At 55.8% G+C, this 25956-nt stretch overlaps 4 protein-coding genes across 5 annotated transcripts; 2 read left to right on the plus strand and 2 right to left on the minus strand.

Annotated features, from left to right (window-relative positions):
• The first annotated feature begins 18 nt into the window (after positions 1–18).
• NIP7 (nucleolar pre-rRNA processing protein NIP7) lies at positions 19–1585 on the plus strand. Its single transcript, XM_071440917.1, has 5 exons — positions 19–161; positions 402–488; positions 613–751; positions 1022–1162; positions 1240–1585. Exons 1-5 carry the CDS (start codon positions 106–108, stop codon positions 1357–1359), a joined length of 543 nt encoding a protein of 180 aa, XP_071297018.1. The 5' UTR covers positions 19–105; the 3' UTR covers positions 1360–1585.
• Positions 1586–1591: 6 nt separating this feature from the next.
• On the minus strand, positions 1592–3762 carry TMED6 (transmembrane p24 trafficking protein 6). The gene is made up of 4 exons (XM_071440918.1): positions 3565–3762; positions 2724–2850; positions 2422–2573; positions 1592–2286 (listed from the first exon to the last, which is right to left on the minus strand). Exons 1-4 carry the CDS (start codon positions 3760–3762, stop codon positions 2062–2064), a joined length of 702 nt encoding a protein of 233 aa, XP_071297019.1. The 3' UTR covers positions 1592–2061.
• A 655-nt stretch (positions 3763–4417) lies between these two features.
• Positions 4418–10089, minus strand: TERF2 (telomeric repeat binding factor 2). Of its 2 annotated transcripts, none has more exons than XM_071440910.1 (10): positions 9816–10089; positions 9625–9720; positions 8988–9118; positions 8707–8793; positions 8028–8174; positions 7364–7854; positions 6536–6922; positions 6001–6086; positions 5704–5753; positions 4418–5309 (listed from the first exon to the last, which is right to left on the minus strand). In XM_071440910.1, exons 1-10 carry the CDS (start codon positions 10030–10032, stop codon positions 5151–5153), a joined length of 1851 nt encoding a protein of 616 aa, XP_071297011.1. In that variant the 5' UTR covers positions 10033–10089; the 3' UTR covers positions 4418–5150. The 2 variants fall into 2 exon arrangements, with proteins under 2 accessions (XP_071297011.1, XP_071297012.1); XM_071440911.1 differs by having other exon boundaries at positions 6536–6766; positions 9816–10087.
• A 3773-nt stretch (positions 10090–13862) lies between these two features.
• CYB5B (cytochrome b5 type B) lies at positions 13863–25548 on the plus strand. Its single transcript, XM_071440919.1, has 5 exons — positions 13863–14079; positions 20008–20136; positions 20583–20609; positions 21878–21909; positions 22793–25548. The coding sequence occupies exons 1-5, from the start codon at positions 13918–13920 to the stop codon at positions 22881–22883; spliced, it is 441 nt and encodes a 146-aa protein (XP_071297020.1). The 5' UTR covers positions 13863–13917; the 3' UTR covers positions 22884–25548.
• Positions 25549–25956: the final 408 nt, after the last annotated feature.

Raw genomic sequence — 25956 nt, forward strand, 5'->3', positions numbered from 1 at the left:
CACCTCCGGGCCCGCCGGTTCCGGGTCCGTCACTTCCGCTACCGCCGGGTCCGGTCCGGGCACTTCCGGCCCCGGCGGCCCCGCGTGCGCGGCGCGGCGCGGGAGATGCGGCCGCTGACGGAGGCGGAGACGCGGGCGGTGTTCGAGAAGCTCGGGAAATAGTGAGGGGCCGGGACCGAGGGGACCGGGAAGGATGGGCACAGGGAATCGGGCGAGACCGGGCATGGAGAAGGGATGGGCACCGGGAGGGCTGGGCCGGCTGGATCCGGGGAACGGGGAGACCAAATTGACCGAGGGGGTGGTGTCACCGGGGATCGGGCGGCGGAGCGGGAGGGCCGGGCCCCGGCGGTCCCGCGGCAGGAGGGCCCGGGCCGGGCCGGGCTCATGGGTCTGTCCTGCAGCATCGGGGAGAACATCCAGCTGCTGGTGGACCGGCCCGATGGCACCTACTGCTTCCGCCTGCACCGGGACCGCGTGTACTACCTGAGGTGAGTGCCGGGCGGGGCGGGGAGCGGGCGGTCTCGGTGCGGTCCCGGTGCGGCCCGACCGTGCCCAGCACTGCCCCGCTCGGGGTGATGCCTGGCCGAGCCCAGCACTGCCCCACTCCCGCAGTGAGAAGCTGCTGAAGCTGGCAGCCAGCGTGCCCCGGGAGAGCCTGGTGGCGCCGGGCACCTGCTTCGGGAAGTTCACCAAGTCCCAGAAGTTCCGTCTGAGCGTCACGGCCCTGGACTTCCTCGCGCCCTACGCCAAGGTGGGTCCCGGCCCGGAGCGGCCCCTCACAGCCCCATGGCCCTCACAGCCCCGAGCGGCCCTTGCCCACCCTGCGGCCCCAAGCAGCCCCATGGCCCGAGCAGCCCCGAGCAGCCCCAAGCAGCCCCATGGCCCGAGCAGCCCCTCACAGTCCCATGGCCCGAGCAGCCCCGAGCAGCCCCAAGCAGCCCCATGGCCCGAGCAGCCCCTCACAGCCCCGAGCAGCCCTTGCCCACCCTGCGGTCCCTCACAGCCCTGCCCCTCTCCGCAGTACAAGGTGTGGGTGAAGCCGGGCTCCGAGCAGTCCTTCCTCTATGGGAACCACGTGCTGAAGTCGGGGCTGGGCCGCATCACGGAGAGCACGGCGCAGTACCAGGGTGTGGTGGTGTACTCCATGGCCGACGTCCCACTGGTGAGCACCTGGGCCCCGCCGGGGCTGAGGGGGGATAGGGGATGGGAGACCCTCCCTCACGTCCCCTTCACCCCCAGGGTTTTGGGGTGGCCGCCAAGTCCACGCAGGAGTGCCGCAAGGTTGACCCCCTGGCCATCGTGGTGTTCCACCAAGCTGACGTTGGGGAGTACGTGCGGAATGAGGACACGCTGACGTGAGGGACCCTCGGGGACCCCCAGGGACCCTCGTGCTCTGTCTGTGAGTGCTCCGGGCTGGCATGGACTTTGTCCTGGACCGTGGGTATGGGAAGCCCACCCAGAATGGGAGGGAAGTGTGGGGAGCTGCCAGCACAAAGCCCCAGAGCCCTCAGGGGGCTGCTGCCACCATAGCAGGACGGGCCCTGGCCCCAGCCGTGTCACATAAAGCCTGATCCTTTTTTCAGTGCCTGTTGTCTGGTGTTGAGGTCCAGGGGGAGTCAGTCCTCGCTCCTCCTGTGGGGAATGTGACACACTGGGGCGTGTTTGGAGGGACTGATGAGGTTGGGGGGAGCCTCAGAATGAATATGAGCTTCAGGGGAGGGAGGGAGGGGGCAGCAGCTTCTAGTCTCACAGAGGCTGGATGGCTTTAGCAGGCAGCAGTTGTTCCCCGGCCTCTGCCAAGGGTTCCTTTATTGGGAGTTTGGTAGAAAAGGCCCATTAAGACACAGTGGGTAGGGATGTGACAAACCCACACAGCACACAGAACTCAGGTGACAGTGTGGCCTTTGATTTTCTCGGGGTGATGCCAGGGCCAGAGCTGAGGCAGGAGCAGGGGAAACTCTCCAGCCTCTCCTGGAAGCAGAATCCAGCCTTTGCTCCTGCTCTGTGGTGGGACAGTGGCAGCCAGGTGAGCTGGCTCTGCAGGGCGGTCCCTGCCCTGCTCTAGCACCTCTGGCTGCCCGAGGTTTGCGCATGAAAGAGGCGCTTGAGGAAGCAGAGCTGCAGCACCCCAGAGAGGACAATGACACAGCTCTGGGCCATGGACCACCAGTTGATGTAGTTGTAGTTGGACTCCAGGAGGAAGGAGTCAGCCCATTTCCTCATCCGGGCAAAGTTGTAGAAGCGCCACATGTGGAAGGTGTGCATGTGCAGCTTCTGGATGCTCGCCTGCAGGAGAGGCAAAGCTGTGCTCAGAGCTGCCTCTGGGGCTCAGTGCTGCAGCTCAGCCCGAGCAAAGGCCCTGCTCTGTGTCCTGGGCAGGACATGCCCATCCCTGCTCTGCTGGGACACCCTGACCCTCACCCCAATTGCCTCCAGGGTGTCGTTCAGCTCCTTCCTCTCTGCTGGCTGCTTGTGCTCCATGTTGAAGTCATCGTAGTACACACCAAAGTTGAGATACACCTGCATTAAGCCAAAGTGGTTCTGGTGGTTGTCCAGGCAGAGCTGGTAGAAACCTGCAGAGGGAAGGGGGTAGTTGGTCCCTGGTGGAAGGGCCCCAGGCAGACACATCCCGAGCGCTCAGCCCAAGCCCCCGCAGGAGCAATCACTGCTCTGGGAAGCCCTGGCTGGGCGGGCTCAGAGCTGCTGCAGGGGCTGGGCCTCACCTGTGTCCTTGGTGAGGAAGTTGATCTGTCCTCGCACGTCCTGGGACACTCCGAGCTGGAAGCCATTGGGGTCACTCGCTGTCACCAGGATGCTCCTGCTGTTGCCAATCCCCGTCGCCCGCTGGACCTGGAGGCAGGGAACACCCGAGGGGGATCCGTGGGTCCTGTTGTGTGGGGATGGAGCTGTGCCAAGCCCTGAGGACGTGTTCCTGTGGGGCTGCTCTGCCAAGCACAGAGCTGGGGGAAAGCTGCCACTGCCAGGCACAGCCATGCCCTGGCTCTCCTTCAGCCAGCCCAGTGTAAACAGGAGATGAAAGTGCTGAAGTTTCCCTGGGAAGGGGACAGAGCTCAGGGACTCGCTGTGCCAGCAGCTTCAGCTGTGCCACAGCCTCTGGCCAGGCAGTGAAGGGCAGAGCTTCCAACAATGCCAGAGCTCCCAGCACCACTTCATGAGCTTAAACCAGGTAGTTTAAAAAATGCATAGGATTGATGATGGATAGGGATTAGGGTGGTTATATTTGGAAGATTCTCTTTCCTGTGAGAGTGAGGAGGCTCTGGCACAGGGTGCCCAGAGCAGCTGTGGCTGCCCCATCCCTGCAATTGTCAACCCTCAGGCTGGACAGGGCTTGAAGCAATCTGGGAGAGTGGAGGGCGTCCCTGCCCATGGCAGAGGATGGAAGGAGCTTTAAGATCCCTCCAACCCAAACAATTCCACAATACTGCCTTAGGAAAGGCACAGTCCCTGAGATGCCATGTGCCACAGGACCAGCACGGGGTGGATCCAGCCCAGCCTTTTTCTGGCTGTGTCAGCCATGTCCCAGGACAGGTCCCCATCACCCACCTCGTAGCTGAAGTAGAAGTTTCCTCCCTGGTGTGAGAACTGCCAGAAGCACTCGGCCGTGCCGGCGGGGATGACGATGGCGAAGTCGTAGCGGTCGGTGCCGCGGAACAGCGGCTCCTGGCTGGAGCCACCGCTCAGGGGCTCTGTCCTGGGGCAGCCAGCGGGGCCCAGCAGAGCCAGGAGCAGCAGCAGCAGCATCCTCCTGCTCCCCGGGGCTGCAGCACTGGCTCCCCACGCAGGGCAGGGCAGGGCAGGGCAGTGTGAGGCACGGGGTAATCATTAACCACAGCACGGCCACCGCGGCTCAAGGTGATCTGTGTGAGCTGCAGCTCGGACACCTGCACTGCCAGGGCAGGAGCCTGCCCTGGACAAGGCAAGAACAGGACACAGCTCCTGCCAACAGGGCACCACCAACTGGCATTGCCCCTCCCTGGCCAGCAGTGACTCACATCTCTGACCTGGTGCTCCTGTGCCCAGAGCTCTCGAGGGAAGGGATTTATGGAAGGGGAGGAAAATGCATGGCCACAGCCAGGGGACAAGGGACACTCAGTGCAGCACCTGCAGCTGAAGGACAGAGGGGGAAGCAGCTGGTCCTAGACAAGACTTCTCCCAGCCCTGGCTTGGCTGAACAGCAGCCAAGAGAAACTTAGAAACTAAATTTAGCAAGTGCCCCTGTATCACACCCCTGACCTAACCCAGAAACTCCTGTTTCCCACGTACACCAGCATGTCACAGCTCCAGGGCAGTGCTGCTCCCGACCCAGCTCTCCCAGAGGGCAAGGGAGAGCCCCACATTCCGTGCCCTTCTGCTGCATTTCCACCCACGAGGCAGATATTCACACTTTTACAACTCCTGCTATTAAACAAAAAAGGATCTTTATTTTACAAATGACTGTTCCAGCTTTGGCACTTGAAGGCAGGAACATGTGGCACTCTTGGAGCTCATACACAGCAAGGGTACTACCAGGAAAAGTTCAAAGAAAACATGACAAAAGTCAGACAAAACTAAAAATTTTAGCATGGAAACAACAAACAGTTCCAAGTACTGAAACACAAAGTAATTTTAGCTTTTTAAAGCCTCAGAGCTGGAAGGAAGGAATTTCTCCTCACACATTAGTCCCCATTAATGGGGAAAAAACACCCCAAAAAAAACCAAGTAGATCCTCTTGCCTGGATCTCTTCCCCACAGAAGTGCTGGGACTCAGTGCTGCCTGTTCCACAAGGGAGTGATGGCAAACAGCTGAAACAAGTGATTCAGTGAACAGACAATAAACACAAAAATAGTCACCTATGAGATCATCCTCTGCTCACACCTGAGCAGAGCAAACAGCTGGGATTCATTCCAGAGGCTGCAGTGGCCAGGTGGACAAGAAGTCTCAATCTAGATTCATGCTGAGAGGCTGCACAGCCCCTGCCATGTGCAGCACGCTGATCTTTGCAGATCCAGCTGGAGCACAAAGCTCCTGGGTTCCTCTCTGCCATGGGTTTGGTGTCAGAGGGACTTCCCACACTGGCACAGACTGCACTCTGCTCCAGCTTCCAAAAAACAAACAGGTCCAAAAACCAAAAGTCCCGTGGCTCCCAACTTCAGAGCATTCCCAGTTTCTTCATGGTCCGCCAGCGGTCCTTGATCATCACAGACGTGCGGTTCCTGAAGGGGAACTTCAGGCAGATGGTTTTCCACCTCCCTTCCCCGTACTTCTTCACCCCTTCCTTGATCCACTCGCTCTCCTCCATGGTCCATTTCTGCAAAGAGCAAGGAAGCAGCTGCGTGGCAGGGAGCCTGCTGCCCTCATCAGCCGTGCCAGGAGCAGCAGGGAAGGCAGAAGGGTCCTGGCAGCTCACACAACACCCCAGCACTGCAGATGTGGTGCAGCAGCTGCCTTCCTATGGGCCAGGAGGAGAGGTCCTGGTGGCACCAACGTGGGACCTGCTCCTGGGTAACAGCTGCCAGATGCGTGTCCCTCAGCTGAACAACAGCCTCAGCATGAGGGAATTTGGCAAACCTTGCTTTAACCAAAGGCAAATTCCCAGTGCCCTGCAGGCAGGACAGGCCCAGCTCCAGCCTCTTTTATCATGGAGACTGTAGGGACACTGCCCCACTGCAGGGCCTGCTAGAAGCACCTAAGGCTCCACGTACCTGTTTCTTGGAGCCAGAGTTGTTGGAGGCTTTGTTTTTCTCAAGTGATGCTGGAAAACAAGGGAGAGAATTACATTTCCCATAATTTGGGAGGTACAGACCTCCCTGAGAGGCTGCCTTGAGCTGTGCAGTCAGAGCACCCTGTGACAGCAATACACCCCAATCAATTCCTTTATCCCAGCCTTTCCACAGGACTTCTGGTTTCAAAATTCAGCCACCCAGGCAGCAGCAGGACCCCTGTGAGTGACCCCCTGCCAGCATTAGCACAGGTAATCCCTGCCAGGGGGATTCTCATACCTGCATTTGCAAAGAGCTCATCCTCATCACTCCAGCTGTCCTTCTCCTCTGTGCCACAGGAGCTGTTCCACCTTCCTTGGAAGGACCTGAAATCAGGTGAGGGTTTACTTTGGCTACTGGCTCAGGAGAAGGTGCGGGGCCACCAAGCAAGCAGAGCCAGCCCCTGGACATTGTATTTCTTAAGAGGTGGGAAGCAAGAGAAGGATGCTCCTACAGACTCTGGCCAGTGATGCTGAAGGTGGGAGAAGTGTGGAAAAATGTGTTCCTTGTACTGGAATCACCTGCCAGAACCAGCTGCAGCACCTCACTAGCAGCAGGACCTGAACATTTTCTCCTCTTCATTAACCCATAATTAATTTTAAAGCCAAACATATGGGCAAGAGAGGGTTTGCTGTGCCCAGTTCCACACGGGCTGGCAGGCAAGGTCAACACTCATCTTGGGACACAGGGCCAGGGTTTGGTGCTCAGGCTACCAACACCAGCAAGACAAGTCTGGGGGCAGAGCAGACAATAGCACACGAGAGGGGCTTCATACTTCTCACTCTGGGCAGACAAGGGCTCATCAGGCAGTTTGGGAGCAGGTTTGGAGGCAGAAGAGACCACGTGCTCCTGGGAAGAGTCGGGGCACTCGCTCGACTTGCTGGACGAGCCGTCCAACTCCACGATCAGATTGCTTATGCTGAACAAGTTTTTGATGTTATGGGGTATTTCAGGAGGCTCTGAGGTCTCAGAAGCTTGATTCTCCACTTCTCTGCATCTCTTGGTTCTGTGGGATACAGAAGGAGACAGTTGCTTGGGGGAAGGCAAGTCTGTTTGGTCCAGTTGGGTGAAAAGGGCGTCCGAGTCCCCGGAGTCCGACAGGATCTTGAAAGCTTCTCTCAGAACAGAAATCCCACACGAGGTTACAGCTCCAGGGGGCTGCCTATAAAATAAACACAACCAGGAGGGTTGTAGGGAAACTGCCAAGGGAGCTCTGCTGCCCCAAAATGCAGCCTTGCCTGCCACTTGGCATCCCCAACTCCTGGCCCTGCAGTGCAAATCCATGGAAGAGGGCATTCCCAACCCTCCAGCACTCCCTCCCACACAGCACAGTGGCCCAGGTGTGAAGAACACACCTTCCTGCTCCACTGCCCCCTGCCCTTCCCAGTGCTGCTCCACCAGAGCAGCCACTGCCCCTCCCTGTCACTGCAGCACTTCCTGTCAGCAACTGACCCAAACTCAACACCTTCCCCAGGATCCACCTTGGGCTGGCCTGGGCAGGCATTTGGGGAATTAGGAGCTGCCTGGACACAGGGGATTACCCCTTGGAAGAGACCTTGAGGCCAACTGCATCCACAATCTAGAGCCAGACTGCTGTGCCCACCTTGGTGATTCCCTGGTGGACACCCTGGGGGTTTCTGGGGCTGCTGCTCGTTCTTTAGCTACTTCCATGGGCTCTGGAGTGCCCTTCAGGATATCATATGCTGCTGGTAAGTGTTCAGGTGTGGCTGCTGGATCAGTGGCTACTTCCATAGGTTCCACAGCTGCTGCAGAGCCACCAGCTTCTTCCATCATCTCTGGAGCTGCTGTGGGACCAGCTGCCCTTTTTGCAGGGCTGGCAGCTCCCTCCAGGTCTTCTGCTGCTCCTGCAAGCTCTGGAGCTCTGGCTGGGCCCTCTGCCCTTGCCAAGGCCTCTGGAGAGTTGGTTGGGCCCTCTGCCCTTGCCAAGGCCTCTGGAGAGTTGGTTGGGCCCTCTGCCCTTGCCAAGGCCTCTGGAGCTGCTGCCTGGTCCTTCAGCCCATCTGCAGACTCAGAGGTCCCCAGCGAGGATTTTGCTTTGCTGGCGTGCTCCGAGTCCAAAGTCTTTTTCAATAACTGAAAACAGAAAAAGCACAGCACATTACAGACACGATTCCTCATGCTCCCATTCCATTTTATCCCCTCCCAAAGGCATTCCATAGATGGAACAGCTTCTCTGACCATATAAACCCCATAGGAAGGGGCTGGATTTTGAGTGCTGTAGGTTTAGGGTGCTGCAGGGCACACACCGTCAGCAGGGCCGGCTCCGAGTCATCCATGTAGCCCCTCAGGAACTCAAAGATGCTCTGCTGGAACTCCTCGTAGGAGAAGTTTTTGACCTTTGGATGAGAGGGATTCTTCTCCCGGATCACAGCCAGCCACTCGTTTTTCTTCTTCTGGAGAAGGATTCATAGGATCAGGTGAGAACTCTCTGGACAGGGACAGGGCAATCAGTGCCAGCCACAGCGAGGGTGTGGGCAAGGACTGGGCCTCTCCTGCTTGGCATTCTCCAGGCACAACCAGTTAACACTGAAATGAGGCTGGGAAAAGGCCAGAGGAACAGGACAGCAACCATGGAGCAGCAGAACCACCTTATTTCAGGAATTCTCCTTGCCTGCAGGGCCCAAGATCTCTACTGCCTGCAGGAACAGGAATGGGGACTCCTGCTGCTCCCAGAACCTGCTGGGAAGCTGAGCTGGAGGCTCATCAAGGGATAAATGGCGATGTCTGGAAGGCCCACGAAGGTGTGTGAGGAAAGCTGAGTGACAGAGGGAGCTCCAAGGTGCCAACCCAAACATGCAGCACCGAGGGACCAGCACTCCAGAAGGATTGTTTCCATTTTGGCCTCCTCAGCCCAAACCTCCCAGGACACATCAGACCCCCTCTGGACACACCAGCAGCTCCCACTTCATCCCAGCACAGACTCACTTGGTTCCTGGGCTCCTTCCCCATGTGCTTCTTGACGATATCAGAAGCCTTTTCAAACTCCTTGTTTCTGATACAAACAACAATAGCCTGCAGAGGACAACAAGGACAGACTGAAGCAGGGCACAGGAGCAGCTCAGTGCCAGCTGCACTCAGAACTCCCCATCACTGCAGGTAAGAGCTTGCAGACAATGAGGGAACCCCACACGTGAGGCAGCTCCCACCAGCACCCACACGAGGCAAAAGCTGCACCACATATTTACTGAGAAAGGAAAAGATCTTACAGCTTCCTTCACCATTTTCTGCACCGCCTCCATCGTCCTGTCTGCCACAGAGAACTCCTCACGGATGAAGTCCAGGACCAGCATGGCCGACTCCAGGGGGGTCAGCTCTGACTCCTTGTCGAAGGTGCAATCTGTAAGAATTGGCATCCATACATTTGGGGAGGGGTCATGGTGCTTCCCTGCAGAGAGCTGGTTATTCACCTGCACGGGGGCAGCCATCCACCCCGCAGGTGTGCCACAAAACCCCACAGCCGGGCTGAGGCACTACCAAGTGTCTGAACTGCAATTCCTGCCCCCCAGCAGCCACGGGAAACTCAGGAAGCAGCACTGGAGGCAGTCCCAGGTGCCCAGCCCTGAATCAGGGCAGCATTTTGGAAGCCCTGAGGCAAAGCAGAGTCACCAGGCCGTTGGGTTTGCCAGCCCCGGATGCTGCTCTCAGCCCCCCAGACAGACAGACAGACAGGAGGAGCCACCCCTCACCCGCGGGGACCTGCAGGGCTCCAGCCCAGGGCCCGGCTCTGTGCAGGGACACAGCTCCGGGAGCTGCGGGGACACGGACACAGGACAGGGGAAGCAGAGCGGGCTGCAACGCAGCACCGGGGCTGCGCAGAGCCCGCAGGAGGGGCCGGGCGCCTACCGAGGTTCTCGCCCTCCTCGACCCGCGACAGCAGCTGCATTATGCGGAGCATCTGGGCCATGTCCGGCTCCCGGTCCAGCGGCCGCACGAGCAGCGCTATGGGACAAACGGCTGGTCAGGGCTGCAGCGCTCTGGGCGTCGCCGCCCCCGGCCCGGCCCGGCCCCGTCGCCCCCGGCCCGGCCCCGCGCACCCTGCATGATGTCGCGGAACTGGCGGAAATCCCGGTTGCGCCCGGAGCGGTAGGCCTCTATGGCCCGGTGGAAGTAGAACTGCAGGACCCAGCGGTTTACGGTCTTCTCAGGGAGCGCCGCCATCCCGGCCCGGTCAGGCTCGGGGTCGCGGTCTCCCTCGGTGTCCCGGTCTCGGTCTCGGTCCCGCTCCCGCCGCGTCGGCCGTCGCGTCGCCATCCCGCCAGGCCCCAGCGCGCCGGAAGTGACGACACCAACACGGTACCACAGGACCCTCGGCGCGCGGCCTTATCTAGCGGGCTCCTCGCCTACAGCTCCCAACGCGCATCGCGCCAATTCCGCCACGCCTACAGCTCCCAACGCGCATCGCGCCAATTCCGCCACGCCTACAGCTCCCGACGTGCATCGCGCCAACTCCGCCACGCCTACAGCTCCCGGCGTGCACCGCGCCAAAGCCGCCGCTAAGCGTTGTCGCCGTCTGCTGGCTGGGAGGGGAATGGCGGGCCCCGGCGGCAAGGGCAGCGGGAGCGGCGCGGGCGGGGGCAGAGCCCGGGGCACAGCCCGGGACACAGCCGGTGCCTGCGGGCTCGGGGTCGGCCCGCTGCCCGTCCCACGGCACCCACAGCAGCGAAACGCCCACCTGTAAGTGCTGAGACCCCTGAGCGAGTGTGTCACCTGAGCAGGCCTGGGTGTTTTAAACTCGTGTCACCCGGAGCTGGCAGTGCCGCCCTGCCTGTGCACGCACGGGTTTTTGCCTTTTTTTGGTCTTCCAAACAAACCCCGCTCTCCTGTGCTCTGTGCTCCAGCCTCCTGCCGATCCCCCTCGCCTGGAACAGGAAACCGAGACCCTGGGCAGGATTTTGGGGCATGGGTTGTCCCACAGTCACTCAGACCGGGGTAATGAATTCCAAGTCCTGTCTTCCCAGCGAGCTCCCTAATTCCCAAGCAGAAGTGGTGCCTGGAGGCGAAGGCACTGGGAGCTGATCCTTGGGATCATGGGGTGTCTCCTCGGCCCAGGGGACATTCCTGACTCTGTCCTGGAGGCTCTCTCACCTGAGATGGAAAAGCACGTGAAAATTCCTCTGGCATGAGGTGATCTGGGATCCTCCCTTCCCTCTGCCCCAGGCCAGGACAGGAGGAAACACACATGGGAAAAAATCCGCGTGTCAGATGGAAAACAGAAAAACTGGGAGGGATATTTATTGGCAAACAAAGGAAGATAAAAATAATCTGTGTGAGGCAGAAGGGTCACCTGGGGCGGGGGGACTGCCCTGGGGAGCAGGGTGGGAGCAGGACACGCTTGGAATGCCCTGAAGGATGCGACATCCCCAGGGACAGCTGAGACCAGTCCTGCCCCAGCCCTTCAGAGGCTGCCTTTGCTCTCCTGGGCAGAAAATCCCGTGGGTGCCAGGGAGCTCTGTGATCCACACGGCTCCATCACATGTGCCACCACTTCAGCAGATCCCGCTGGCCCTGCACAAGTTTAGGATTTTGAGTAATTTCACTCATTTTTACACAAAGGTCAGGAAAGAGAGTCCTGAAGTTGTTTCCCAAGGGAAGCAAAGTGACATTCCTCTATGAGACAACAGGACAAAGCCACTCGAGAACTACCTGCCTTGGCCAAGCCAGGTCTCACTTGGGAAAACTCCCCATGCCTCCTTTTTCTGCCTCCTGTCCGTGTCCCTCTGGGCTGCCATCTCCTCCTCCAGTGCCCTCTGGGGAAGGTGTCACCCCTTTGGATGTTCAGGAGATCACCTGCCATCCTACCTGGCAGATTTGAGATCCCAAGGTCTCTGCAGTTGCTGGCAGGGTTTGGATGAGGTGGTGACATGACAGATGTCACAAGAGCAGAGCTGGAGAAGGTGACAATTCCTGACAATTCCCCAGCTCCAGAAACACAATTCCAAGTGTTTCTGGAGCTGGGGAGGGCACAGCATTGGCACCCCAATCCAGGCTTCCCTCCCTCACCACTTCAGGGTCTGCCTTAGCCAGCAGTGTGTTAACAGCACCCAGGACTGGAAAACAAGCCTGGAATGGTGAATTCCAGAGAAAATACAAAAATGAACCCACTGCTTTGCTCCCTGAATCATCTCCAATAAACAAAGAGGAAGCAGGGATGATGGAAGCAGGACCAGGAATGGCAGTGGCCTCACTTTCCAGTTTCACTGAGTCCTCCTGTGGTGTCACCATCAGTTTTTCAGGAAAAGCTTTGGAGTTCCACGTGCCAAACAAAGCACTGGGCAGGAAGGCACAAATTGCAGCCGCACTTGTACGCTGGAGCCTCCCCTCACTGATTTATGGCTTTTGATGAAGTGATTACAGATGAAAGAAAATATTCCAGGGAACAGGATCTGCATGTGGCCGTGGTCTCGTGCCTGTCACATCCTTCTGGAGGAGTTAGAGCAGGAAACAGAACAGGAAAAGCACCAGGGTCCCTGGTCAGCAGGCTCTGTGCTGGAGCACCAGACAGGACAGCAGCTCCCAGAGCAGCCGTGGCTGCCCTGCATCCCTGGCAGTGCCCAAGGCCAGGCTGGACACTGGGGCTGGGAGCACCTGGGACAGTGGGAGGTGTCCCTGCCATGGCAGGGGTGGCACTGGGGGAGCTCTAAGGTCCCTTCCAGGACCATTCTGGCCTTAGAAAAGCAGTGGAGCAATGGTACAGGGGACAAGGGAAATGTGGGGAGGGTCATGAGATTTCTTTGAAAACCCACAGAGAAACCCTCTGGGCATGAGGGATGGAGAGGAGGAAGCACAAAGGCTCTTACTAAGAAACCCATGAAGTAGATTACAGAAACTCTGAACCAATCTGAGCAAAGGTAACTCATCCCATTGGAACTGGGCTGGATCTAGAAGGAAAGGGAAGGATCTAGAAGGAAAGACATTGGTTTGGAGAGGTGCCAAGAGTGGGGCTGCCTGGCACAACAAGGAGCTGGAAATACACAAAATCCTGGATTACACACAGAATCAGGGAAACAGCCCTGATGACTGGGAAAAGGTAGACAGAAAGGATCAAAAGGAGCAGCAGCTCAATATTTAATATTTAATATTGACTAGGTGACTGTGGAGAGGTTTCAGAACAGGCTGAGCCTTTTACATCCCAATATCTGGAGAGGTGAATGTATGGCCTTGTCCAAACAGAGAACTTCACCTGAGCTCCCTTTAGAGGGATTTGTGACTGGCTGGGCTCTCCCTGCACACAGCTTCAACCTTTAGCCAGTGCTGCTCACAGCTTAGCACTGACAGCACGGCCCTTCTGCCTCCTCAGCACTTGTTAAACAAACATGCACCGCCCAGCCTCGTACCTGTGCTGCAAGTGCAAGGAAATAAATTCCACAAATGCCAGTTCACAAAGGGAAACCACGGGGTTCATGAGTGACTCGGGTCCCTGTGCTTCTGAGCGGCCTCTGACCCTGACCGTGCTCCACGTGCCTGGAGGGAGGAGAGAATTCCCCAGTGCTTCTCGTCAGGCTTGGATGTGAACTTTGCTTTGGAACCTGGGGAGTCAAGGCCTGGGGATGTGCTGCACTGCCACCGGCTCCGTTCCGAGGCTGTGGGATCACACCTGCAGTTCTTCCTGCATGTTTTATAAACATGCAGGAAGAACTGCAAGGGACACTGGAAAAGCTGAGGGCGGGTTGCTGATGGGCACGGGGGTAACAGGGCGGCTCGGAGCCAGTACTGGGGGAATGGGGGCTGAAGGGAACGGGGGCTGAGGGGGGAGCGGGGCCTGACGGGCCCGGGGCTAAGGGGGAGCCGGGGCTGAAGGTGGAGGGGGGACTGACGGGCCCAGGGCTGGGGGGGGAGCGGGGCCTGACGGGCCCGGGGCTAAGCGGGGAGCCGGGGCTGACGGGCCGGGGCTGAGGTCCCGATCCCGGTACCGCCTCAGAGGCGACGCTCGCGCGCCGTTTCCCGCCTTTCGCCCCGGCCGCTTCCCATTGGCCCACGCCACCGCCGCGCTCTCCCATTGGCTGTGCTGGCAGCGCCCCCCTTCTGGCTTGCTCCCTATTGGTCCCCGAGCACGACGGAACCCGCGCAGGGCGTTCCCATCGCTACGGCGGCCGGCGCGGGTCAGGCCGCGCGTTCCGCGGAGCCGCGCCGGGCAGCATGGAGGGCGGGCGGCGCGGAGAGGCCGCGGCGGCGGCGGCGGCTGGGGACGGGCCCGCGCCCGTGTTCACCCTGGAGGAGGTGGCGAAGCGGAACTCCAGCCGTGAGGCCTGGCTGGTGATCCACGGGCGCGTCTACGATGTCACCCGGTTCCTGGAGGAGGTGAGGCCTGCAGTGGGGCTGCCCGGCCCTGCCCTGAGGGGAGCGGGGAGAGCCGGGGGGTCTGTGAGGCCCAGAGGGGCGGGAGGGCCCTGCAGGGCCGGGGGCTGTCCTGGGGACAGAGATGCCGGGGCCAGGTGCCAGAGGAGGGGGCGCGCAGGCCCGGCCCGGGTTCGGGGCGGTCCCGGTGTCCCGGGGGCAGCTCCCCGGGCCGGGCTGGGCCGGGCCGTGCGGGCTCTGCCTCCGGCCGGGCCTCATGACCGCGCCTCTGCTTCCGAGGGACGGACGGGATGGCGGGTCGCGGTGGGCAGCCGGGGGCAGGGGCTGTGCTGGGCTCCTCTGAGGCCATTCCAGGGTTCCCGGGGAATCTGTTCAGGCAGGGCCCGGGGAGGTTTCCTTCAGTCACCGGGCCTCACTCCGCATCTGGAAGGGTGAGCGGGATCGGGGCACTTTGGCTGTGAGGGCTGCAGAGGTACCCCAGAACTCGGAGCAGAAGGTGACAGTGACACCGCAGCCACCACTCTGCTGCCTGCCCGAGGGACCGCGCACCAGGGCTTTGCACACAATGCAGCTTCTGCCAAATCTCCGCTTCCCTTGACTGTAGGGACAGAAAATCCTTCAAGACTCACTGCGTTTGTCTTCTGACTTTGAGAAGGTTGAGAGTGGTGTCCTAACTGTTGAGAGCTGGGAATGGAGTGGGAATAAACAGTAACAAAATAATAATGCCATGGGTGGGAATGGCATGAAGTTGTGCTAGGGGAAATTTAGGGTGGAGATCAGGAAAGGTTCTTCCCCCAGAGGGTGCTGGGCACTGCCCAGGCTCCCCAGGGAATGGTCCCTTCCCCGAGGCTGCCAGAGCTCCAGGAGAGTTTGGACAGCCCTGCCAGGGATGCCCAGGGTGGGATTGTTGGGGGGTCTCTGCAGGGCTGGGGTTGAACTTGATGATCTCTGTGGGTCCCTTCCAGCTCAGAATATGTTATGATTCTATGGTTCTATTAAAATTTCTAAGGGGTTTATCCCAGTTTAAAATAACAGGAGAGACTTTGTGGCATTTGCAGGGCAATGTACAAAGGTTGGGCTGAACCAGCTCCAAAGAAGACACTTCATTGAAATGCACTTGTTACAGCTTGTTGGTTCTGCTGGACTGAATTCAACTCTGGTTTCCCTCCAGGCCCACGTGGTTGAAGCCTGTGTGCTGTGGAGTGACAGAGGGTACTGGTGCATCAGGCAGGAGGGGCTGATCACCTGGCAGCTGGAGGCTGTGCCTTGCTCTGCAGCTTTCACTATTTATTTATGAAGTTGAACACAATCTGGTTTCTTCTTTGGGTCCAGAAAATGACCAAATCACAGAATTGTCCAGGCTGGAAAATCCCTCCCAGACCATGGAGTCCAAGCTGTGCCAATCCCCACCTTGTCCCCAGCACTGAGTGCCACCTCCAGGGATGGAGACTCCAACCCTCCCTGGGCAGCCCCTGCCAATGAAGAACCTTTTCCGTTATGAAATTCCTGATGATGTCCACCCCGAGCCTCCCCTGGCACAGCTTGAAGCTGTTTCCCCTTGTCCTGTCCCTGGAGCAGAGCCTGACCCCCCCCAGCTGTCCCCTCCTGTCAGGGAGCTGTGGACAGGCAGAGGGTCCCCCCAAGCCCCCTCTTCTCCAGGCAGAGCAGTTTGGGGGATGAGATGTGCAAGGTGGAAGCAGGACAGTTTGGTGGGAGGGAGTTGTGGGTGCACAGAGGCTAAGTAGGTGCAGGGGAGGACCAGGCAAAAACTTGGAAAAGCCAATCACAGCTGGTTTCTGAATAAGAAAATGCTGGGTTGGAGTTTAGGAAGAGCCAGAATGAGCTGGAGCAGCTGCAGGAGCTGTGAATCTGGTCTTACACTTGTCTCTGCTGTGATTCAGAGTGGGGACACTGCAGGGAGGTTGAGTCTTCACCTTGATGCTCTCTCTAAGATGGAGCCTGGGACCTGCTCCTTGGAGCACCTTTGGAATTATGAGTGAGCCCAGAAAAACACAGCCAGGCTTAGCAGTGCCCTGAGTGTCACCTTGAGATGGTGTTTCACCCTGAGATGATATTTCACTCTGTCCTTTCCAGGCCCTCTTTCCCATTTGCGTTTTTCTGACATAAAGGACCTGCTTGGACGAGGGAGAGGGAGAAGAATAAGGGCACTGTTGAGCTGTGCCAGCGTGGCTGACACAACGCTGGGCTGTGCACACGCCTTGTGGCAAGAGTGACACAGGGGAGCTGGAGATCAAGGCCTAATTTATTGGCAAAAATCCTCTTTGTATGTGTTACCCTCTGGAGTGCTGGGGAGCACCGTGCAGCCTCTGGAACTAGGAGTGCCAGTCTGGAGCTGCAGAGTGCTGGGAACAGCAGTGCCAGTCTGGAGCTGCCCAGCAGTGCCACTCTGCTCTGGAGCTGCAGAGCACTGGGAGCCAGCAGTGCCACTCTGCTCTGGAGCTGCAGTTCCCTGGGCAGCTGGAGCTGCAGAGCTCAGGGCCTGTCGTGTGTCCCCCTGCCCCCTGTGGTCACTGGAGCAGGAGCTGCTGGGTGCCCTTCCTGGCCTTTGCTCACAGATCTGGCTGGCATTGCTGAGAGTGCTGGCACGTTCTGTGGGTGGGGTTGTGCAATCCTGAAGAAGTCACCGCTGAAAGGCTGAATTTGGCTTCACAATTCCTGCAAATTACACACTGCAGGTCAGCCAACCCGAAATCCATGTGCTGCTGGAAGTGTAGGCCAGTTAAAGTTTCCAGTTCACATTATGTGTAATAGGAGTAAGAAGACATCTTCTTCATTTTGTCACATAACAAAATTTACTGAATTGTAAGAACACAATCCAAATCCAGGAGATGTGCAAAGACAGCAGCTGAAGTGCTGCAGGTGTTCCTGGGAGATGCAATCTCCTGTGCTTCAGAGAGCCTCTGAGTGCCTGAAATGGAATGGGATTATTTTAAAATCCAAGAGAGCCTTATGGTGATCTATTTTGTCCCAGATCTGGGTAAGTGGACCACAGCAGGATACCTGTCACTGCTCCTGGTTGCAGTGCTCTAGATAAGCACGTGCAGGCTGTGGCTGGAGCAGCAGGCTGGGTGCTTGGGGAGGGTGGAGGGAGGCAGCTGTACCTCCTGCAGGAGCTCTGGGGTCTGTCAGGCTCACACTTCACCACAATGGTATCAAAATCTGAGCTTTTAACTTGTGCATAATCTGTAAGAGACTTATTTATGGTCCTGCTGGAGGGATACAGTTTCTGTCCATTTTCACTTATGACTAGGAGAGTGTGGAGATCCACATTTCTCCAGGAAGCTCTTGTGTCTGTTACCTGAGCCCACAAGCCACAGCAGCCCCCACAGCTCCGTGTCTCAGCACATGCTGCTGTTCCTGATCCCCCTGATAAGTGTGAGCAGGAATCCATTTCCAGTTCCCAGCTGGAAGGAGCCTGGGTTGTGCCAGCACTGACCCAAATGGCTCAGTTGGTTTCAGGTATAGTGTTCTTCAGGAGAAGGAGGAGCACCAGGCACCTGAGTTTCCTCATGCTGACTTGCCCCAGCTTGGCAGAGAGGTTTTTGGAAAACCTTTTCCCTGCCTTACACCAGTGCTGTGCAGGATGTGTGGGTCATTCCTCCAGGTGGCTGCTCGCCCTTGGTTCTGGCTTGGATGGTGCTGGCACATGATTGTTGCACAGGAATACTCTCCCCTCTCCTGGTTTATTTCTTTAACTCTGGGCACTAGGGATGAAAGTTTCACCCCTCCTCAGCCTGGTGTTCTTATCTCTTACCTGACACAGTGATCTAATTAGTCCTGGAGCTTAGTGTTGCTGCTGAGCTCCTTTGTGTCTCCAGCAGGTCTGTACCAGCAGTTCCCAGCCAGACATTTGCAGACAGGTTCTTGGGGTTTGTGGGGAGGGGACTCCAGGCTCTCTCCCTGGGCAGGTTTGGGATGTGCTCTCGGAGGCCTTTGCTGTGTGCCCTCAGTTCCAAGTCACTGTTACTCTCTGTGTGCTGAGGGTCCAGTGACACAGAGAACCCAGTTTTATTGTCACTTCTCTCCTTCTGGTTTGCTTTTGGCTGTTTCTTGTCAGAAAGGGACATTTTCCAGCCATTGTTTCCCCTGAAGTAATCTTCCTCCCCCCCACACTTTGCACCACTGTTTCCATGTTTTCCTGCAGCAGCTGAGCTGCAGCTTTGGGCAGTTTTGTGGCAGAGTCCGTGACTTCCTGTACAAATAGTCTGGGTTTATGTTTGCTGGGCTAGGACAAGGTGGGAATTGTTTGGCTGCAGCGGTGCTGTCTGGAGGACAGAGCCCTTCAGAAACAGGAGATGCCAAAATATTTTGAAGGTCTTTTTCTTTTAGGCTTGGAGATTGCAGTGAAAGACAGATGTGCACGAATAAATAATTGTGGATTTAGCAAGTGCATAGAAAGGCTTCAGAGCCAGAGATGTAAAGAAGAGTGAACTTTACTGTTCTCCTTCTCTCTTGAATTTTATTCTTCCTCTTGTCTCTTGGCTGTGGAGAGATTGGATGTCACTGAAAGATCCACTGCATGTTCCCTGTTGCTGCAGGGTTTTTTCTATCCTTCTAGGGTGAATTATTAGGAAAAGAAGGTTGTCTGCTTAAAATGCAGGTATTTTCCTGTCTGAAATATGAGATTTCTGGTGAGGCAACCCTAAGGAGTTATTCTAAAACTCTCAGATGAATGGGCAGCTTTTCAGTGGATCTTAGCTGGAAACTGGACAGTTGTTCTGAGCAGTGTGAGCAGATAGCATCCAGCAGTCCCTGATCTGACTCCTCTGGGATCAGTGAGCCTGAGGGTTGGTGTGGGAGAAGGGGCAGCCAGAACTGCAGCTGGACACAGGGAATGAGCCATGGAGCTCAGCCACCTGGTAACTGCCTGTGACAAACTGTGTCCTTCCACTTTGCCCTTTGTGGCTCCTGAGGAAGCTCTGTGTTAGTTTGGTGACATACCTGGACAATAAAGGACAATTCCAAATAAAGAGCTCTGATATGAGGATTGCAGGATTGCCTGCAGCAGCCCACTGCAGCCACCAAGGGGGCTGTTTTGTGTCCACCCTGTGTTTTGTACGAGGTGGGATGGCCTGGAGGGAATATTCAGACTTTTGGCAGCAAAAGCAGACAAACTGAAGGAAGAGGGGGGGTGGCAACTGCTCTGTGTCTGTGGGAAGAGAAGGATGTGACAGAGAGAAGCAGGTGTGTTGGTCCTTTGATCTGAAATGTAGCCCAGCGTCTCTTCTCCGGTTCAGGGCTGGTTGCCTGAAGGCCTGGAACACTGGGTTAGTCCCTGTGAGTGCCCTGGGATGTGTGACCACTTTATTGGTGTAACCGGATTAGCTGGTGGTTCACACTCAGGCTGTAAAGGATTGGCCTTTGCTAGGCCTGTGGTTTGTGCTTTCCATTGCCAGGCTGTGCCTGGAACTGCCACATTGACAGTGGACAGAGCCCAGCCCACCAGGGACAGCAGAGCCACAGCCGGGGTTTGTGCCACTTCATCCCACTGAGAGTCAGCTGTGACTGCTGCCACCCACAGCAGTGGCACTGCCACTGTGGAGCTCCTGGGGATTTGGCTGTTGTGGCTCTGGATCTCTGAAATCACTGTCTGATATTAAACAGTATCATTTTTGTGGTACTTCATGATTTCCTCCCCCCATGTCACTGGTGGTTGCACACAGGATCAAGTTCAGTATTGCACATCCATGTGCAGAGTCAGCCAAACATCATTTTTGTAGTACCTGAAGAAGTAGAATATCCTTTCCTCCAGTGGTGTCTGTGAATTCCTGAGGAGAGGTTGGACACTTGAACCTCTGGCAGATTTTATTGATGGTGCTGCTTGAGGCATCCAGCAGTGGGGTTGGGAGGAAGGAATCCTCACTGCCTTTCTGCATCCAGCCCTGGGCTCACCTGGATCTTCTCTTCCAGCACCCAGGTGGAGAAGAGGTGTTGCTTGAGCAAGCTGGCAGAGATGCCACTGAGAGCTTTGAAGATGTGGGGCATTCCACAGATGCCAGGGAAATGCTGAAGCAGTACTACATTGGAGAGGTCCACCCGGTGAGTGCCTCCACTGGTGAGTGTAACCCCCAAACAAAGATTCCAGGCTGTGTCTTGGGAAATAAGTCAGTAGTTGAGGGGCTCAGGCAGTCCCTGTGTTGTCCAGGGTTTCTGTTGGGGAAACTGAACTAAATTAGTCTTCTCCTCCCACCATTCAGAACAGATTTCTCGCTTCATTTAAATCGGGGCACTGAGGCTGAATTCATGGGTTCCCTCTGTAGCTGGTGGAAGCATAACCGACCTTTGCCTTGTAAATTTGAGCTCAGGAGGGTGAGAGTTCCCAGGGGCACAGACACCTTTCTGCCTGCCTTTGGGTGCCAAGGAAGGACTTGTTTGAAAACTGAGCCCAGGCAATTACCTTTGCACAGAACAATTCCCTCAGAAAGGCTGCAGCCTCCCTTTGAAGTCAGTACTTACCTCTTTCTTCTTCTTTTTCCGCCTGACAGAGTGATCGTGAAAAGGAAGGTTCTAAGGTAAGCTCTCAGCGGTTCAGTTTTCTGCTTTTATTTAATGTCACGTCTTTTGGAGGCTTTTTTCCCCGCTCTTTTTTCCTGTGGAGCTTGTGGCTTTATGTTTACGCAAACTACACACGAATAAATTTCCCAAGCAAATTCTACCTTTGTTTTTGTTCTGAACATCAGTGGGCACCTCAGTGTGGAATTGGAAGTGAGTTTTTGTGCCCTTTCTCTGCTGGCAGCAGTGATGTTTTTTCCACACCTTGAGCCACAGACCATTTTTTGCATTTCTGGCTGTGTCCTGACCACGGAACTGGTTTCCTTGTTGTTCCCTCCGAGCCAGGAGACAGCAACAGGGGCTGGCTGGCAAACAGGAATTCTCTGTTAACTGCCTCAGGGATCAGTGGTGTTGCTTAACACTCAGGTACTCCTGGAGTAGAACAGGGCAGAGTGTTGCAAAAATGCCTTTGGAAGGGGATGGGGAGAGGGAAAAGGCAATAAATAGAATCCCATCTGGGAGGTAAACATGTGCCTCGCAGCTGGCTGGGCTGGGAGGCCTGCACAGGGCACAGCTCTGCCTTCAACAAGGCTTTCAGGAGATGTTCCTCTGAGCAGGACCACTTGCAGAGCAGCAGGAGTCCAGAAGGGAACTGTCTGCAGAGAAATCAAGGATAACTCAGGCTGGGTAAAGCTTATGCTTAGATATGGAGCTGTGTGATGATGTACATATTCACCTTAAAATTTATTGTTTCATTCAACTCCAGTTCATAAACATATGCTGAAAATGTGCACAGAAATCAATGATGATCAGAGTAGCTCTCTTGGATCTGAGTTAAATACTTTATTCAAGTGTTTTTCTCTTCTGATCAGTAAATCCAGCAGGTTATGCACAGCTGAGGGCTCTCTCCAGAGTGCATCATCTGTATTAAAGGAGGTTCCAGTGTAATTTAAAGATGGCAGCAAGAGAGAGACTCAGTAATGTACAAATAAATAAGGGGGAAGCACAAAACCACCCCAAAACTGTGATGCAATAAGCAAGGCCTTATTTTGAGAGGGGTGCAAGTTCCAGCATGAAGCTGGTGCCTGGGTGGGACCGATTGGATTGATGGAAAGAACATGAAGATGACAGCAAACATCCCCAAAAGCAGCCACGCTGGTGACAGGGGGTGTTTGGGAGAGGAGGGTTATTTTCCCTCTGAATTTGTAATCACACGTTCAGGCTTGTCTTATTAGCACACGTTTAATGTTTCTTTGTTCCCCTGCTAACTCACTCTTTCCTCCTCCAGAATTCAAGTAGGACATCCTCAGGCCAAACCAGGTATAGTATCTCCTGAAAATAAGAGTGAGAAATGGAGGGGATGGGAGCCTGTTTGTAGAGCTGTGTGTTAACTCCAAAGGGCAGGAAAATCCCTGGGGATGTGCTGCAGTGTCCTGGCAAGCAGATCCTCCAAAGCATGTGCCAGAGTGTGCACCTCCCTTGCTGGACGTGAGCCCGGCCCTGCTCTGCGCTGGGCAGAACCAGCATGCCAGTTTGGAATTCTCTGCCCCTGTGCTGGTGTTGCACAGCACTGGCTGCATCTCTGTAAGCACAGCGGGTGTTTGGGTGGTCGCTGTGGGCCCAGGGGTGGCACAACACAGTGATGGGTGGGTTTTTGGAGGATTTTACCATGATCAGCCCAGCCTAGTTGAAAATCCATAAAACCAGCTCAGGGCCCTGGTCTCCTGCAGCTCATGCAGGAGGTTTTGTTCAGGAGGCTGCTGAGGGTGAGCCTCTGGAGTCTGAGCAAGGCAGATTTACTGGGGCACAGCTGTAGCCGTTGCCATCCTTGAGTCAACAGTGTTGTTTGTACAACACAAATTACAGCCTGACTTATTTAAGGAAAATAAAACCAAACCAACAACAAACTCCCCCCACTGGTCTCTGGATGTGCCAAGCTGGAAACTGCAGCCATCCAGCTGCTATTTTATAAGGCATGAGGCCGCTCCTGGGCCTCCCGTGGGGAATGGCAGAGCCTGGGCCTGGGGACAGTGGGGCCTGCCCCAGCTGTGGCCATGGTTAGGGGCCAGCCTGTGGGTACAGCTCCCAGGCATTCCCTGGATGTGTAACAAGGGATGAATATTGGGGATGGATGATTAGGTGCTTTCTTCTGGTTTCTGTGGTGTGCACATTTGAGTTTGTTGTTCTTTTTCTCTCCCTGTAGTTTCTGGTCGACATGGCTGATCCCCATCTTTGGAGCACTGGTCTTAGGTTTAATGTATCGTTATTACATGGCAGATGGGAAAAGCTCCTGAGCTGGCCTTGCTGGGGCTTCAGACAGCCTGAAAAGAGGGAGAGAGAGTGTGTGTGTGTGCAACACATGGAGTTCTGCTGCCCTTAGCCTTCCTGCCTTGCTTTTAGCTCTGACTCTGTCAAGTGATGTTGATATCCATGGGACCAAGCTAATTCCAAACTTTATCCTAACTCTGGGACCCACAGATCTGTTGTACTTCCCTCTTGCAGTGGCAGGGAAAGAGGAACTTCTGTTATTCCCTGCCCTTGGTGTGGTGTCCCTCACGCTCTCTCTCGCTCTCTCTTGCTCTCTGACATTACCCCAGACAACCTTTTCTCTCAATGCCTTTGCGTTAAGCCAGACACCATCAAAGAGCTGCCCTGGGCCTGTGGCTCTGCCTCAGCCCTGCACACAGTCAGGAATCATCTGCCAGTTGTCTCCAGCCCTTGCCAGAAAGGATGTCCAGAGTTTGGTTCTGCAAGAACATTCCCAGAGCGTGCAGGCAGCACTAACTGGAGCGGCAGGGAGTTGTTGGTTTGGCCACCTCTTTCTGTTCCTGTCTGTTTTTAACGGTTAAACAAATACATGGATTTTAAAAGTGATTCCGTTCATTTTGTAATATTTGTACTTGTCCCTTTGGAATGTATATCCTGTGAACAACTTATACTGAACCCTGGTTGGTTTGGGTGTTTCGTGCTGTGCGTGGCAGAGCCAGTGGGAACTGGCATGTGGCTTCTGGAAATGCAGATTCTTCTTTCTCCCTGAGGTCATGATCTGACACATGTATGGGAAGCTAAACTCATTCTTACGTACTGTGAATGTGCACCAGATGGGGGAAACAATTAAATGTGGTCTCTTCTCCCAAAACGAAAAGGGAAAAGAAATGCATTTGGGATTTTGTGGATAATGCTGGTTTTGTCTGGGAATAGAGAAGAGTATTTCCCTCTTGCCCTGTTTTTGTGTGTTGTGCAGTCGGCCTTGAAGAGCAGACAGTGCACAGTTTTCCTGTGCTGAGGCAGGAACCTTCCCAGCTCTTCCAGCACACTGATCTGGGGCTTTGGGGTCTGCTCAATAAAGGGAAGTGGTGTCCTGGTGCCCACTGCCCTTCAGCAGGGCTGTGCCACCGACACTGGGTCCCAATCCAGACCTCCAGCACAGCTGATCATCCCTGGGATTGCAGCAGAAAGGGCAGTGATACCCTGGGGTCCTGCTGTGAAAACCTCCCATGGGTTATGGGGATTCTTCTCTCTTCCACAAAACTACCGTGTCCTCCACAGGTTGTGTAGAAGAAATTCTTGGATGTAGACCTACACTCTGCTTTTTAAAACTGAAGGCCAGGGACCTTGGAGTAAGAGCGCTGCCAGGGCTTCACATTTAACACAGAATTGTGAACATGAACTCAGTTTGGGGAAGTTTAGAGTGGATTCTGTATTAGGGAAAGGTTTTGAAGCTGGAAGGCACATGTTGGCAACAGTATCACCCTGCTGAGTTGAGGTTGTTCAGGGCAGTGTAAGATTCCACAAAGGTCAGCTAGTTTGGATCCAGGAGCACCAGGCTTGCCTGAGGAACGGGGCAGGTGTGATGCTGGAAACACACCTGTTTTCTCCATAGGCAACACTTTTACCTGGATTTAGACTTTTTTTTTTAATACCCTTTTCCTGGCAGTGTTCTACATTCAGTTGCATTTTGGTTGCTCTAAAGAACTTCTTGCCATTATTGACCCTTGCTCTGAGCTCTTGATGGTCCATTGCTGGGGAAGCTGCCTGTCAATTCCCATATGTCACGGAACCTTTTTTTCCTCTTAATGCATTAATTGGCCAGGGGAGACTCAGTCTTGTTCCAAGGCTTCTTGGAGCTAGTAAGATCCTTGTCCAGTGCCTTGTGGGACCCCAAGTAGCCTCTATCTGCACATGTGCCAGCTCCTCACAGACCTCAGGGTGCTTGAGATGTATTTGCAGAAGCCACATTGAAGTCTCCTCCCTTCTCCATTAATGACAAAGGGCAGCATGTCTGGGATGGAGGTGGCTGGAGAGACCCCAGTGCTTCCAGGTGTCCTCTGGTGTGGTGGTGACGCTGTCTCTTCTCCTTCCCTTCCTGGCTCCGAGATGGGTCCCACAGGTGTGAAAGGGCTCGGGCAGCGAGGGAGGCATTAGCAGAGCTTGTTTACTCACTCTGTAAGGATTCCAGAGGCAGCTCAGCTCTGTCCCCACGCTGACCCCGCACAGCCCCTGTTTGCCGCCAGCTCTCCCTCCGCACAATGCCGGGACAAAGCCGTCTCAGCTTTCACCCCGCAGAAACCTCTGTGGGTGGAATTCAATCTGGGCTGTGCTCCGCTCCCTTCAGGGGCTGCGGAGGAGAGGTTCAGTGAGGAGCTGGAAATGCGAGCACGGAGGCAGCTCCTGTGGTTAATGTGAGCTTGGTAGGGCTGCCTGGGAATGCAGTGCCAGCCCTTTCTGCCTCTCCACCGCCCCGAGTTCCTTGATGACGCAGAATGTATCTGTTAATTGGGCTGATGGTTTGTGGAGGAGGGGTGGGAGGTCTGAGGGTGTTCCTGGGGGGAGTTGGTGCATGTTCCGTGATGCAGGCACCCACTAAATGCCATTTCTTGTACCTGGAGATTGTCTGCCTGGCAGGAGGTGCCAGGCTGTGTGTTTGCTGTGTTCAATAAACTCATTATTATAAACAAACAGGTACAGGACCTTGTCTTCCCCCAGGTGTGGGATGTTTAGTTACTCCATCCCTGTTACCCTGGAGTGTGTAACCCCCATGTTGCAGGGCTCAAATATCCAGTGTTGGTGAGTTGTGCCAGGCAAGGGATTTGCCTTCCTGTTGGTAGAGGAAAAATCTTCTCCTTGGCAGAAGCTGGTGCTGAGCCTGTGCCAAGGATGATTAGCACCTTGTGTGGCTGAGTGACCCGATGGTCCCTGTGGGTGTTGGGGAAGCAGCAGTTTGGGGATAAGCACTGTACAAGCAGCTCCTGAGTCCATACAATATTCCATGCTGTGATTACAATGGGAGTTTCAAAAACTGCAGCAGGGCAGCTCCCTGCATCATCCTGACAATCCCAATCACCCCTTTGGAAGGGCCATGAGCAA

The sequence above is a fragment of the Agelaius tricolor genome, unplaced genomic scaffold (genome assembly GCF_023055355.1).
Source record: "Agelaius tricolor isolate 1412-34295 unplaced genomic scaffold, bAgeTri1.0.p SCAF_15, whole genome shotgun sequence".
Classification (NCBI taxonomy): domain Eukaryota; kingdom Metazoa; phylum Chordata; class Aves; order Passeriformes; family Icteridae; genus Agelaius; species Agelaius tricolor.

What these genes read in the sequence shown, in the direction of transcription:
- NIP7 (XM_071440917.1), top strand. Translation starts at nt 106, where the DNA reads ATGCGGCCGCTGACGGAGGCGGAGACGCGGGCGGTGTTCGAGAAGCTC. An exon ending in TTCGAGAAGCTCGGGAAATA is followed by an intron (nt 162 to 401) that starts GTGAGGGGCCGG and finishes TCTGTCCTGCAG; the next exon opens with CATCGGGGAGAACATCCAGC. An exon ending in GACCGCGTGTACTACCTGAG is followed by an intron (nt 489 to 612) that starts GTGAGTGCCGGG and finishes CCACTCCCGCAG; the next exon opens with TGAGAAGCTGCTGAAGCTGG.
- TMED6 (XM_071440918.1), bottom strand. Translation starts at nt 3,762, where the DNA reads ATGCTGCTGCTGCTGCTCCTGGCTCTGCTGGGCCCCGCTGGCTGCCCC. An exon ending in CTTCCTCACCAAGGACACAG is followed by an intron (nt 2,574 to 2,723) that starts GTGAGGCCCAGC and finishes TTCCCTCTGCAG; the next exon opens with GTTTCTACCAGCTCTGCCTG. An exon ending in ACACCCTGGAGGCAATTGGG is followed by an intron (nt 2,287 to 2,421) that starts GTGAGGGTCAGG and finishes CCTCTCCTGCAG; the next exon opens with GCGAGCATCCAGAAGCTGCA.
- CYB5B (XM_071440919.1), top strand. Translation starts at nt 13,918, where the DNA reads ATGGAGGGCGGGCGGCGCGGAGAGGCCGCGGCGGCGGCGGCGGCTGGG. An exon ending in ACATTGGAGAGGTCCACCCG is followed by an intron (nt 20,137 to 20,582) that starts GTGAGTGCCTCC and finishes TCCGCCTGACAG; the next exon opens with AGTGATCGTGAAAAGGAAGG. An exon ending in GTGAAAAGGAAGGTTCTAAG is followed by an intron (nt 20,610 to 21,877) that starts GTAAGCTCTCAG and finishes TTCCTCCTCCAG; the next exon opens with AATTCAAGTAGGACATCCTC.
- TERF2 (XM_071440910.1), bottom strand. Translation starts at nt 10,032, where the DNA reads ATGGCGACGCGACGGCCGACGCGGCGGGAGCGGGACCGAGACCGAGAC. An exon ending in TTGTCTGCCCAGAGTGAGAA is followed by an intron (nt 6,087 to 6,535) that starts GTATGAAGCCCC and finishes ACCTGATTTCAG; the next exon opens with GTCCTTCCAAGGAAGGTGGA. An exon ending in TGAGCTCTTTGCAAATGCAG is followed by an intron (nt 5,754 to 6,000) that starts GTATGAGAATCC and finishes CTTGTTTTCCAG; the next exon opens with CATCACTTGAGAAAAACAAA.